This window comes from Melanotaenia boesemani, chromosome 21 (assembly GCF_017639745.1).
Source record: "Melanotaenia boesemani isolate fMelBoe1 chromosome 21, fMelBoe1.pri, whole genome shotgun sequence".
Classification (NCBI taxonomy): domain Eukaryota; kingdom Metazoa; phylum Chordata; class Actinopteri; order Atheriniformes; family Melanotaeniidae; genus Melanotaenia; species Melanotaenia boesemani.
The window spans coordinates 15,279,982-15,293,763 of NC_055702.1; the positions used below are offsets into that span (position 1 = coordinate 15,279,982).

At 38.0% G+C, this 13,782-nt stretch overlaps 1 protein-coding gene across 1 annotated transcript; it reads right to left on the reverse strand.

Moving 5' to 3' along the window:
* Positions 1 to 5,465: 5,465 nt before the first annotated feature.
* Positions 5,466 to 11,348, reverse strand: pgap3 (post-GPI attachment to proteins phospholipase 3). Its single transcript, XM_041974640.1, has 8 exons — positions 10,938 to 11,348; positions 10,089 to 10,186; positions 9,770 to 9,922; positions 9,598 to 9,660; positions 9,020 to 9,081; positions 8,575 to 8,711; positions 7,799 to 8,003; positions 5,466 to 7,691 (listed from the first exon to the last, which is right to left on the reverse strand). The coding sequence occupies exons 1-8, from the start codon at positions 11,224 to 11,226 to the stop codon at positions 7,628 to 7,630; spliced, it is 1,071 nt and encodes a 356-aa protein (XP_041830574.1). The 5' UTR covers positions 11,227 to 11,348; the 3' UTR covers positions 5,466 to 7,627.
* Between the last annotated feature and the right edge of the window lie 2,434 nt (positions 11,349 to 13,782).

Genomic DNA, 13,782 nt, shown 5'->3' on the forward strand with positions numbered 1-13,782 from the left:
CATATGACTCATCCTAGGTAGTGAAGCTCACACCTCCATCAAAAGTAACAATGAGTGTGTTTTTATAACAATGACAAAAGCCTAATATTGGTTCTCCATACATGATCCAAAGTTACAGTTTTGTGTATGTATACTGTGACATGGATGGTGGTCCTGTTAAGGTTGAGCTACACTCAGTAGTCAATTTAGGGTACACCTTGCTGGTCCTGCGTTGGAACCCCTTTAACCATCAGAATTGCCTTAATTCTTCATGGTATAGATTCAACAAAGGGTTGGAAATACCCCTCAGAAATTTTGGTTTATATTGACATGAAAGTACAGCTGCTGCAGATTTGTTGTGTGTAGATCTATAATGCAAATCTCCCTTTACATCGCATCCCCAACATGTTCGGCTTGAGATCTGGTGACTGTGGAGACCATTGGAGTACAGTACTCATTGTCATTGTCATGTTAAAGAAACCAGTTTGAGATGACTTGAGCTTTGTGACGTGGTGCATTATCATGCTGGAAGTAGCCATCAGAATATGGGTATACTGGGTCATAAGGTGATGGTATGGTCAGCAACAATACTCAGGTACTAAGGGGCATAAAGGACAAAAGATCTCACCCACACTATTACACCACTAACAGCCTGATGCACTGATGTAAGGCAGAATCCATACTCTCATGTTGTTTATGCCAAATTCTGACCCTACTATCTGAATGTCACAGCTGAAACTGAAACTCATAAGCAGGCACTATTTTTTCCAATAATGAAAGTTATAGTCAGTCATCAGTTTCTAAATTACTTGAGGCTGCCCATCAAGCATGCATTTTTCAAAGTCATTTGAATCCCCGTCCATTCCCATGCTCGGTTTGAACTTCAGTAAGTTATCTTGACCATGTTTACATGACTTTATACATTGAATTGCTGCCTTGCGTTTGGCTGATCAACTATTTTTGTTAACAAGCAACCTAACAGTTGTATCTAATAAACTGGCTGGTAAGTATGGCTATAAACATTACTCTACTCAGCATATAACTGTGTATAACTCCATTTTACCAAATGGAAGAGGACTTCAAAAATGAGAAAACGTCAAAAGTTTGGTTTGGAAATTGGTAAAATTACAACATTATATAAAAAATGTATGGATTTTTGTAAGGCAATGAGTTTGAGGCATAGGGGAGCATGTGTCACCCCTAACATCTGACTAGTCCCCCTCACGTACCATACCAAGACATTCAAATTATAAGAAATATACAATCTAAAATGACCTATACCTGGGTAAACCTCAAGTGAATGCAGCATGTAATACACTTTTATTATATTTACACAAACACTACTATGTTCTTGGTCATAATGCAACATTCATACATCATCCTCTTTCCATCTGCATATGTGGATGATAGCTATTATCAGGCGAGAGGCGGGGTACACCCTGGACAGGTCACCAGTCTATCGTAGGGCTAATACATAGACAAACAACCACTCACACTCACTCCTAGGGAGAATTTCAAGTGAGCAGTTAACCTAACATGCATGTCTTTGGACTGTAGGAGGAAGCTGGAGATGATAACATTTTTATGTCCTGACAGTTTTTTAATGAAGATTGGGAACTCATAAAATCCCCAGATGTGATAAAGTGTAAAGTTTAATGATTGTTTTTTCCTATTATGAAAATCAAGTCTTTGTGCAACAGAGAAACAATGCCGTAAAATTCAAAGTAAGCAAACGTTAATGGAAAAATACCATTGACAATCTGCTATTACAGTTTTGCTTTGCTTTTTACATAAATGATCACTATTGTGGTAATAATTAGTTAATTATGCTCCTAGAATCTAGAGCTTTCTCTAAGATTTTACATACATATGCCATCCTTTTCCCAGTCTGTATCCCTGCCTGGCTCCTCATCAAAAAACTTTAAACCCATCCCTGAATATACCCCTAAAACTACCCTGCAAATCTTTGTGAAACTTGTTGGTAGGATGGAGCGTGACACATGAAGAACATCTTTTAGTTGTGGTGCAGACCAAGATAACCATACCTTAAAAAGGCATCCACTGATTTTGGTCAGTCAGTTTCCCTCTTGCAAAGTCAAGCTGCCTAAATATTCTTTAATTAAATGTTTTCACTTTCACATATCTCATTTAAATTTAATCACATTTAATTTAAGGTGAAGTGATGAAAATATAAAACATATTGACCCATATTCTCATTACTAAAGTTCATGTTTATTCAACTATAATTGAACAATATGTGCAAATCAACTTTTAGACCTTTGTTTGTCTTTCTGTGCCATTTAGATTATAATGGAGGAATTATTTGCAATATACTATCTTGGCACATCTTCCTATTTCCTTCACTTTTCTCATGCTCTTCAGTCAGTCAGAGATCAGGAGTTGAAGGAAGAAGAATAAGCTCTATTCATCCCAGTCTATCCACTCTCCCCACCCACAGCAGCCAGGGTCAGAGTCCAACCTCCTGCACAGAGCTTCCACAAAACAACAAAAAAGTCACTCACCCAGCCACAGAGATCACAAGTCACAGACTCAAGACAGGGTTAAGTGGTGCTGGTCGAGCTGAAATGTTCGGTTCCCACAAAAACTTTTAGCCACTTGCTGTTAACACAAGTAATATTTTCAGTTGTGAAATTTATAAATAAAGATTTCTTAGAAGTTCTCAAGCATCAAGTTTTGGGTAAAGTTAGCTTTCTGTGAATTTAGAAGCCAGCTGGGTCATTAGATTTTTCATTAAATTATGAAAAAAATTACACGAAAGCAGATAAAAACATCACAAATTTCATTCTTGATATGACTAAGCATTAAAGCAGAGCCACATGGATAATTGCCTTAGGTTAAAAAAAAAACAGGAAACAAGCAAAAGTAAAAAAATCAGTTGACCAGCAAATTAGGGAGAGATACTACGTACAAGAAAGAATGTTTAAAGACAACGATGCAGCAAAAAGAGCCTCATTCCTGTCAACAAAAATAGCTTTTGCAGATCATTTATATCCTCTAACAGAAGACCTGCTTACTTTGAGATTCAAGTATGAGAAGTTCTTTCCAAAAAAAGATCACAAACTCACTGAAGCTCATCTCACAGTTCCCTGTGTACCGGTTCACTACTCCCAGTGATTGGTGCTTACATGTGGTTTCGCCAGAGATTCGCAAGGACAAAGGACTAATGCTCCCTTTTTCATACATCCAAACACATGCCTAAAAGAATCTGTTTTGATTATATCAGAGACACAACGACAACCTGCAAGAATTTGTATTCATAGTGGCGATATAAACGGTGCAAGGTCAGCAGGGCCCTCATACTGCAGATGAAGAACGGAGGAATCAGCCACAAACATACATTTGGTTTTTGGTCAGGTTTTCTGACCTTGAATCAGATGCTTTAACTCTTGGTTCTGTAAAATACAAAATACTGAACCCAAAATCTTTTTTCTGAAATTAAGCAACTTTCAGCTCAAACATTTCTTCATAAGAAACACATGTATATGTATGTTTCTTCTTGTATAAGCCTTTGCAGTTTAATGTTGTCTATTTCAACTTTATAATCTCATTAGTTTGATTTAAGATTCCTTTTTTTCCTTCTCCTTGCTTCATATTTAATTTATTTTCTTCAGAAACAGTGCTCATGAATCAACACTGATGTAAAGGAAGCTGTTATCTTTCCAACTGTTGTCTCTTTGCCATTATGTAAAATCAGCCTTGTGCAAAACTCATTTCTATGCAGCTTTATGCTTTCAAGCATTTCAGAGAAGGTAATCAAAAGTTTTTTTTATCTCTGCATTTATTTGACTACAATGCTTATGAGTTAACCTAACATACATGTCTTTATGAGTTCTTTCACATTTTTGAGTCATTAGCAGTTTCATTAAAGACATTGGTCAGCTGATCTGAGATGATTTTAGTGTGAGATTTAGCCAAGCCAAGGGAGCTAAGATAACCAAGGAGAAGTACAGAGCGAAGCTGGACGGCTTCTACTCCACTGCTGATGGTGATAGGATGCATCACTGGTGGGGACGAAGCAGCCCACAGGAGGAAGGTGGCCTCTCTACTGACATGTTGTGAGGACATCAACCTCACCCTCAACACCAAGGAGATGATAGTGGACTTGAGGAAGGAGAGGAACCCTCACCAGCCACTGCTTATCTGCAGGCTGGAAGTGGTGAGGGTAAGCAGCTTTAAATATCTGGGGGTCCACATCAGCGAGGACCTCACCTGGACACTCAACACCACACAGCTGGTGAAGAGAGCTCAGCAGCAGCTGTACTTCCTGAGGAGGCTGACGAAGTTCAGCATGTCACCAAATATCCTCAGAAACCTCTACAGCTGCATCATTGAGTCCATCCTGACCAGCTGCATCACTGTGCGGTACGGCAGCTCTACTGTCACCCACTGCAAACGCCTGCAAAGAGCGGTGAGGACTGCATCCAAGATCACCAGGACTCTGCTGCCCTCTCTGCAGAGCATCTACCAGCTCAGAGTCCACAGGAGAACTGCCTCCATCATCAAAGACCCCTCCCACCCCCAGCATGGACTGTTCCCTCAGGCAGGAGATACAGGAGTCTGAAATGCAGGAAAACCAGACAGACTCACTTCTCCTCGGCCATCAGACTCCTTCACATCTGATAGGAGTCTGTAACAACGGCCTTTACCCTGCACACTGATTTTTTATATTGTCAACACCACAGTGACTGTAATATTGTTTACTGTTTTTATGTGTCTTATTTATAATAGATATTGCACATACATCTCACCGTCTCCCTCTTGAGTTTTTTGCAGTTAAATCATTCACTGTTGAATGTGGCACATTTTATGTAGCACATTTATGTACATAAATTACTTTACTTACTCAAAGTTTTTTTTATCTTATCTTTATCTTCTATCTAGATTTTTTTTTTTAAGCTTTTATGGCGTTCAGTGTGGGTGGCAAAGTAAGAATTTCATTGTTCAGGGAAACATGTTTCAATACTGAGCAAATGACACAAAAAGTGACACAACCAGCACCACCAACCACAATAGCATGCATAAGTACAGCTGAAGTAAAGAGGAAGAAGTGGGACTGAATTAATTAAATCAGTTTAGCAAAGAAGAATCTGACTTGATGGCAATTACCGCAACATTGTACAATCAAAGTTTAATCCTGAGGTTATTTCTACAGTAGGAACCTTGATGATTGTGAAATTAGGTGGATGTTTAAGATAGAAAATACAGGAATGCCAATCATTAGCTAAAACATTTGTTAGCAGGATTCCTGGAAGTAATAAAAACTGACATCTTATTTTCTTCTCCCTGGATAGAAGTAATCTATATACACGAGATGCATTTGGCCCCCTGGTGATTGACGGTTTGGTCAGGATTCATCTTGTCTTATTTCAATAGACAAATAAGAGAACCACACTCCCAAAAATAAATAAATAAAAATTGATAAGTTCAATTCCTTATAATCAAAGACAATTTTATTTTATTCAATTTCATAAGTTTTTTTTTCTTGTTCAAATATTAGATATGAGGTGGAGGGATGGGTTAGTGTGAGAAGTGATGGTGCATGGGGCAGCAGGCAGAGGGCAGCAGAGGAGGGATGTGTTGACTGTCATGGAAGAATGAAATGAATTAAAGAACAAACTGGAGTTTCTTAGTTCTAGAGGAAATCGTTAACTTATTACAGCATGTATGGATACCATTGGTTAATCTGTTGACAAAGGGTTGTTTCTAGTTGTCATGGTGATGTTCTTCTCTGTTATTGTTATACCCATTTTTTTTATTTGATCATTAAAATGCATTTATAGTCAAATTGTGACCTGGTACAACATTTCATGAACATCAGTGCTTTTACAACATTCCTAAAAGTGAGAATACAAGCATTTCTGGCTGATGACATTTCATACATCTAATATATATTGTTTATTGTTTTAAATCACAACATTGCAATATCTTCCATGATTAGTCTTTTATGCCACCCACACCCAGAAACCTCTCCATGGCTTTCATTGTCTCTGCTCCCCACCCCCATCCTAAGCTATGAGCAAAGCTAAATTTACCCATCATTTCACACATGGCTAGAAAACCTCATACATATATATATATATACAGTATATATATATGTATACATCCACACACACACCATCCCTCACACTACAGTACTTTTACAAAGGGATTTGGCACAGTCTAGATCTCTCTCACACGCACAGTGATTCAGTTTGTGATGACAAAAAAAAAAAAAGACAAAAAAAACACACAAAACAATGTCCAGAGAAGGCAACGTGTACACACATACTGGTCATTGTTCAGATTCCCAAATGGATGTACAAAAACCTGGGCAGAACTTTGAACAACAACGCATGTAAATATACACACACACACTCGTAAAGTGCACATGTGGAGGGAAAGCTAAAAAGTGGATGAAAATATATGTGGAATGAATTTAAAACTTTGGTGTCATTTCCAAGAAAAAATAAAAGATTTGAAAGGAGAAGAATCATGCTCATGGACAGGCAAGTTATAATACAGAGTGTAAGGCAGACATGGATGGAAGTGGATTTTTTTTTAAATTATACAGTAGATATCTGTGCAACAGCTGGTCTGTTATGTGTGTACCATTTTGAGAATACTGCAGCAAAAAAAGCAACAAAATAAAAATGATATGTATAAAACAAATGCCTGAGAACTCCAAAATATATAAGAAACTCTTGATGTGGAAAAAAAAATATTCCTGTAGAACTGCTTTTTCTCCCCTCACCCCTTACCTCAATTATTCCTCACACTAAAAGGCAATACAGGTGAATAAAAATATCTTCATGTTATGGTTGTCCCACCCAAAATTCAAACTCAAGTAACTAAAGTAAAGCAAAATAAAGCACAAAGTAATAAACAACAAATTTAACAATCAACTAAGGCAAATGGTTAAAGTAAAAATAAAACTGAGTGATGGTAAAGAATAAAGAACGACAAACAACAGCAGCAATGGAAACAAGAGGCACAAAAATAAAGGTGATAGTGAGAAAAGAAAAAGAAAAACACAGTCAGCTCAAACGGCCTCCAACATAAAGCCTCTTCTCCCTCTCTCTAGAACAATCAGCTGGCAGCCTCTTCATCACAAGGGGCACCTCTCTGGGTCTGCCTGTCCCACTTTTGGCACAAATGACACGTGTTGCAGAGCACAGGCGTGTCTGACCGCTCAGCTGGTGCCATCTATTGTCAGCTGCAGCAAACTGCTATTTGTGCACAGTGGAGCATGTGGTAGCTGGAGTCAGGTTCTTAACTCAGAGGATGAGTTTCACAAGTCCACACAAGCCACTATGAAACTGGATTCAAACTCAGCTGGAAGTTGAGTAGACTTTTCCTTCAACCTGTGTTACAGTTGTCATAAATAATGAAAGAAAAACAGCACACATGGCAGTACAAGGCAAAGTAGAGCAAGCTTCAATCATGACAACTGTTTTAAAGAGAGAACCAAAGAAATGCAATAGAAATAAAACATAAAAAAAGTAGAAAATGTAAACAAAGTCTACTTTGATGATAGTTAATAATGCCATGCACGTCATCTGGGAGGATGAGCTACATCAGTGTTCAGGTGTCTGGTTGCAATGACTGGAGAGTAGTGGAGGTGGAGATGTGATGAAGACGCGATGAACTCCTACTCGACTTTTACACCCATCTTCTCTGTGTTTAGTAAGTAGAGGCTGTCATCTATCAGGAAACTGGTAGGGGAAAAAAATGTTATTCATGGCATAACTAACAGTAACATATCTTAAATTTGAGTTTTGTTGGCCTTTTATTAAAGTTACAAAACAAAAGTGGGACAAACCTGTAGAAGAGGAAGTGCACTGGGATGGTGCTGAGGTGCCAAACAGCATGAGCATCTAAGACCCAGAGCAGTGGGGGGAAGTCCAGCAGCTCCAGCAGGGCCAGACCATGAAGCAGCACCACCACCAGGCCACACTTCCACCAGTATGGAAGAGTCCGACGGTTCTGCCAGCACCAACACAGCCACCACAGCAGGTTCACCATGCCTTCAAAGAAACAAAGGGGTGAGTAAACAAAGATATCAGAGGGAAGCTGTGTGCTGTCAAGGTGCAACATCAGAGTAATCCCAATGCTGTTATTAACTTACTAAACAAAGAAATGACGCAGCAACAATTGCAAGTTAATCATTAAAGATTTTTTAGTACATATAAACTGTGTTAAAATGTGCAGCGGTATCCTGGTTTTGTTTGTTATGTGTTTAAATGAAAATACAGGATATGAAGGTATAGAGGCAACACACTATCCAGGTTTCTAAATATTCTCTGCTAGTGAAGAACACAGCAGCTGAAATAATATAAAAAAAAATCAAACTGACTGTTGACATAAATTCAGACAGCATGACTATTTAATGTGTAATACTATATAAAATGCAGTTTTTAATGTAAATACGACTCTACTGACCAAAATCTAAATCAGACTGAATAATGCTATACTAGTGTGAACATAAACACAATACTTATGACTGCACTCAGTACAGTCACAAACTAAATGTCTCCTTTAAAACCCAACATTACTCCAAGTATCAAGCATCTGTGGGACTTCCAGTATTTACTGTACCGATGGTGGCATTGGCAGCCATGTTGTAGCCGTAGTCAAAGCTGACAAAGGTCAGGTAGGACACATGCGACGTAAAGGCCAAGATGAGCAGGACACCCACCATGCTGGACACCCCAGGTCGCCTCAGACCTAAAGTTCTGGGAAAAGAGAGAAAAGGACACTGGTATACGGTAAAGTGTTAACACAAAGAGTTTTATACTGACCAAAGGCTCAAACCCCGTGGATTTTTTCCACAGTATTTTCAGCCTGATAAACAGCGTTTCTGGCTTTTCTTATATATGCTATCATTTAGTTGTAAATATGCAAACTACCCAGGAAACTAAGCAGAATTTAGAGTCAAAATCAGTAATTGCCAAAACTGTTTTTGGTGAATTTAGATCCCTAGCTGCAGTGCCTCCAACTTAACTACAAATGAGAACAGCAGGAAACATGGAATCGAGCTTACCTGACACAACACAGGTAGATTGAATAAAGAATGACTGCTGTAGCACAGAAATAGTCCATTTTCTAGAAAAGAAAACCACAAAACTCATTTATTGTCTAAACAAACCAACATCAAGATAACAAAAAACAATCATCCCTGATGTAAGTTAAAGACAGCAAACACCAAAAAGCTTGAAGCTTTGTCGATAATGGCATTAGGATGCTACTGATTTGCTAAGCTCATTAGACAACAAAAGAACAGGTGGTGCAGGCTGTTGGAGTTGTTGCCACTCAGATTCTAATAACACTGCATTTTTATGCAAATATTTTCTCAAACACTTAATAACCTGAAAGACTGTAACCTAAAAAGGCTGAGTTTATCTATATTTAATTTGTTTTGGATTACTGCTTGTCTATTGCATTAAAACAAATCTCACCAATTCCACATACAAGTTATTCAAAACGAGTCTGTAAAGTTAGCAATTATTACGCTTTTGATAGAGCTAGCAATAAAAACTTAATAAGCCAGTAATTTTTGCTGTTATAGTCTAGATGTGGACAAAAATACCTTTTATCACATGCATCTAGAAACTTAATTACCTCAGTGAGATAGGTGTCCCTGGTGTGAAACACTGTAGACCAGAACCACGCATTCAGAGATACCTAAACAAACACACACAGACTGATGTATCTAGGTGATTTTTTTAAACATTTCAAAACTTTTTAAAGTCTTGTTATGAAAAAACTAAGCAGACAAGGCAGAACAACTTACCAGAGAGAAGGCGTTGATGGTGTGATACATGGGGCTCTGGCGTGGCACCGTGCTTCGATAGCGCAGCAGCATCAGAAGGCAAGCCAAGCCGTTGAGCAGAGACGCCAGCGCAGATGCCGGTTCCTCAAAACACAGGAAGCGTGCGAATGGCCACTGGGTGAGGTCAAATTTCAGATGAAACTCAGATCATGTGACATGCTATTTGATACTTTATACACAAACAACGCATTATTATTTTAGGTGGACAGAATCCTGTGCCTGCAATGATAGATAAATATAGGCCCAATTTAGGGTCAAAAACATTCTGTGAGGGTCAAACCTTGCCATGGAACTGTGGTACTGTGTACCCCTCAGCCTGGTAAAGGCCCACAGTGGTCCACATGCACTGATAGCGACAGTCATCACGACACGTCCAACCTGAGACATAAAGACAAACAGAAAGTAGCTGAAAGATAGCATACACACAAATCAGAGGGTCAAACTCGATTTGCAAGGCAAACCTCCATAAATAATAATCACATAACTGTTTAATAACCTGATTAACCAGGAAAAGTTAATCTCAGGTTCTTTTGACCACATTAAGGAAATATCCGTTATAAATCAATGTTAACGCAATCCTTTGAAGTCAAACAAACTACATCTTTAAGAAGCTACAGTCGGGATATAATTAAAATAATCATTAATGACAGTAGTGGTTAGTTGAAGGCAGCATTAGATTTTCTTTCTATTGACAGCTGAAGCAAAATGGGTTTCTACTGGCTTTTGTGAGGGAACGTGTGGTTGAATTATAAAGACACATATGACAAATGTTAATGGAGAACATAGGTGGTTGTGTTGTAGGACTATTGTGACACATTTCTCGGCAAGAAAATGGGCTTTTAATTGTATCATGTTGTGAAAAAGTTGCATATTTTGACAACCGTTTAAAAAGAGTAAGTAAACTGAATTAAAGTTCAAAATAGTCACAGAGGACATGAGAGAAATGAGAAAAAGAGAAATGAGCCGAAAATCGCTTCACAGATGAAAATCCGGTAAGTGTTGCCTGGCAGTTAAGTAATAGCTAATGTAAAATCATAGTTATAATACAGCTAAATGCAAAGAATTACTGCTGAGAAATCCACAGCTAGCACGCTAAGTTAGCTTAACTCACCTGCCAGCAACGACTCACCTGTCAGCACCATGTACTGCGGCTGGGTGGACTGAAAGCCTCGCAGCCTCGCGCCTGTGCAGTTCGTCCGGACGCAAAGCTTCACACAATCTCGGTAAACCGGCTCTTTGTCGCCTTGAGAGGACTGAACCGTGGTCAGAAACATCAGGAGCAAGATGACAGTTACCAAAGCCGAGAGTCTGACAGATGTGCAGAGGGGAAACATTGAGGCCATGGCGGCGGGTCTCGGCCGGTCAAGACTCGCAAAGGCACTGCGGGACGACAGCGGCACTGAGCCAGTGGTCCACATCACCACAGGATCATACCGGGTTTGTGGTGACAAGCCAGACTTGGTACGCCGCACGGTAACAGTAGAAGGTACCCACTGGTTCCCAGTTCTCTGACCAGAGCCAAGTTTCCTACCCACGCAGCGTTTCCTGCCGCCATTTCCAAAATAAAAAAACGATTGTGATGATTATTTCAAGTGACAAACCATGGATTCACAAACATAGCATTATATGTGCCCATAGTTCAATATAAATCTCCAGCGTCACGCTAGTAATCAAACCGGTTCAGTTGCTTGCTTTTTTTTTGGTAGTTTCAGTTGAGCAACTCAGTTTGCTTTTATTTTGAAGGAAAACATTTTTGTTGAACGTCATTTTACATCCTGCTAACAATTGACCCTATATACGTCACTAAACGCGTGAGAAAAAAAAGGTAATAATAATAATTTTATATATATATATATATATATATATATATATATATATATATATATATATATATATATATATATATATATATATATATATATACATATACATATATACACATATATATATATATATATATATATATATATATATATATATATATATATATATATATATATATATATATATATATATATATATATATATATATATATAGCAAATATTGAATTTAGATTTCTGGTAGTGTTGCTAATGAAATACACGTTGGCAGGCCTCCCAGAGGCCCTTGGAAGACAAGCGTTTGTTTCTTATTGCACTTATAATGTGTGTTTATTAATTTTGTGTAAGTTAGAGGTGACAGAAAATCTACACTTATCACATAATATTTATTCAGGAATTGACATACAGGATTGTTGTGATTAATCATTTCTGTTGTATTACAAGCTAAAGTCAGCTGCTGGCATTTTTGTTTCATATCCATATTGTCCAAAAACAGTTTGGCTTAGCCATATATTAGATCAGAGTAACCTCACTGTGACATACAAATCAAAAAGAAACCTTTACTCTCAAGATAAGGTATCACCTGTGACCGAACCTCCTCTCTGTGTTTGCAGCTTTGCTTTTATTATTTGATAAAATAACATTAATGCCACACAAGACAACATTTTTTTATTTTCATTAAATTTTTTCTTTGGAAACAGTGATGAACCATTGTCTCATTTTGCATTTCTTACAGTCCCAAAAATAATCATTTAAGAACATACTGTACAACTGCTTTAAAAATGTATATTAGATACTCAAAACCATCCAAAATCCTAAAACCAAACCAAAGATCTTGAGATCATTTATGTTAAAATGGTCTCAGATCATATTAGATGCAACACCAATAGAATAAGGTAGGACACAGTGCAATTTACAATATAGCACAAAAACATATAAAATGCTTTCAAATAAAACAGCTGCATTATCATTAATATAATCTTATCTTCAGTTAGTTGGAACTAACACATCTTAAAAAATCTGTTGACTTGGTCTAGGTTCTCAGACATCCAGGTCATAGTATAAGAGCTTAAATAAAGGCAACTCTATGCCACTCATCTTGTAAAGTGCGTGTATTCAGTGCAATACAAGGAGTGCTCAAACCTTAATATAGGAGAGACCAAACAACTACTTAATAAATGCTTGGCACGACACAGGAGAGCCACCTCTACAGGTCAAGACTAATCAGTCTGTCTCCAGCTCAAAGGTAAAGGATTGTCTTTTGAGGATAGTATGTACACATTTTGGACTCAGAGGACAGATGGTTTGAGAGAAGTGTCAAGGTCGCCTGAACTGCTAAGGGAAACAACTTACAAGAGAAGATGACTTGAATGACCAAAAGAATTGACAGATGAGTCACTCACACCATGTGACCTTATCACACAATGAGTGAATGTTCCTTTAACACTCATAAACTGAAAGTTCCCAACTATGTTAGAGCTAAAGAAGTCTTTCAGATGACAGGTGAAATGTCTTCAAGAACCAGGAAATAGAAGACCAGTGGCATTTATTCAAGCTCATAAGAACAGGCTTAAGAAGTTGGGACATGGACAATAAAAAGCTTGAAATGTAAGTATAACTATAAGAAAACAGCTTGGCAATAATGTTGAAATTAAGGACGTTAATTGGCAACAGGTCAGTTACATATTTGGCGATAAAAGAGCACTTTAGAGAGGCAGAGTCTCTCAAAAGTAAAATGGCAGAGGTTCAGCAACCACAAAACTGCCTCCACAAAATGTGGAGTCATTTCAAAATGATGTCCCTCAGTATAAGATTGCAAGCACTTTTAACATTTTTACATCTACAGTACATAATACTGATAAAAGATTCTGAGGCATGGACATGGCCAAGAAATGCTACCATCATTTCTGGGCCAAAACTCATTTAAAATGGACTGAGGCAAACTGTTATGTGGTTGGGCAAATCAAAACTTGAAATTCTCTTTGGAAGTGACGGATGCCATGTCTCCTGACTAAAAAAGGAAAGGGACCATCCGGCTTGTTATCAGCTCTCAACACTTCAATAGCTCACATCTTTGATGGTTGAAACTATGTTTTTGTTTGTGCCTTTCTTTGTGCGAACAAACTGTAAAGTCTTAGATCTTAGTGATAATT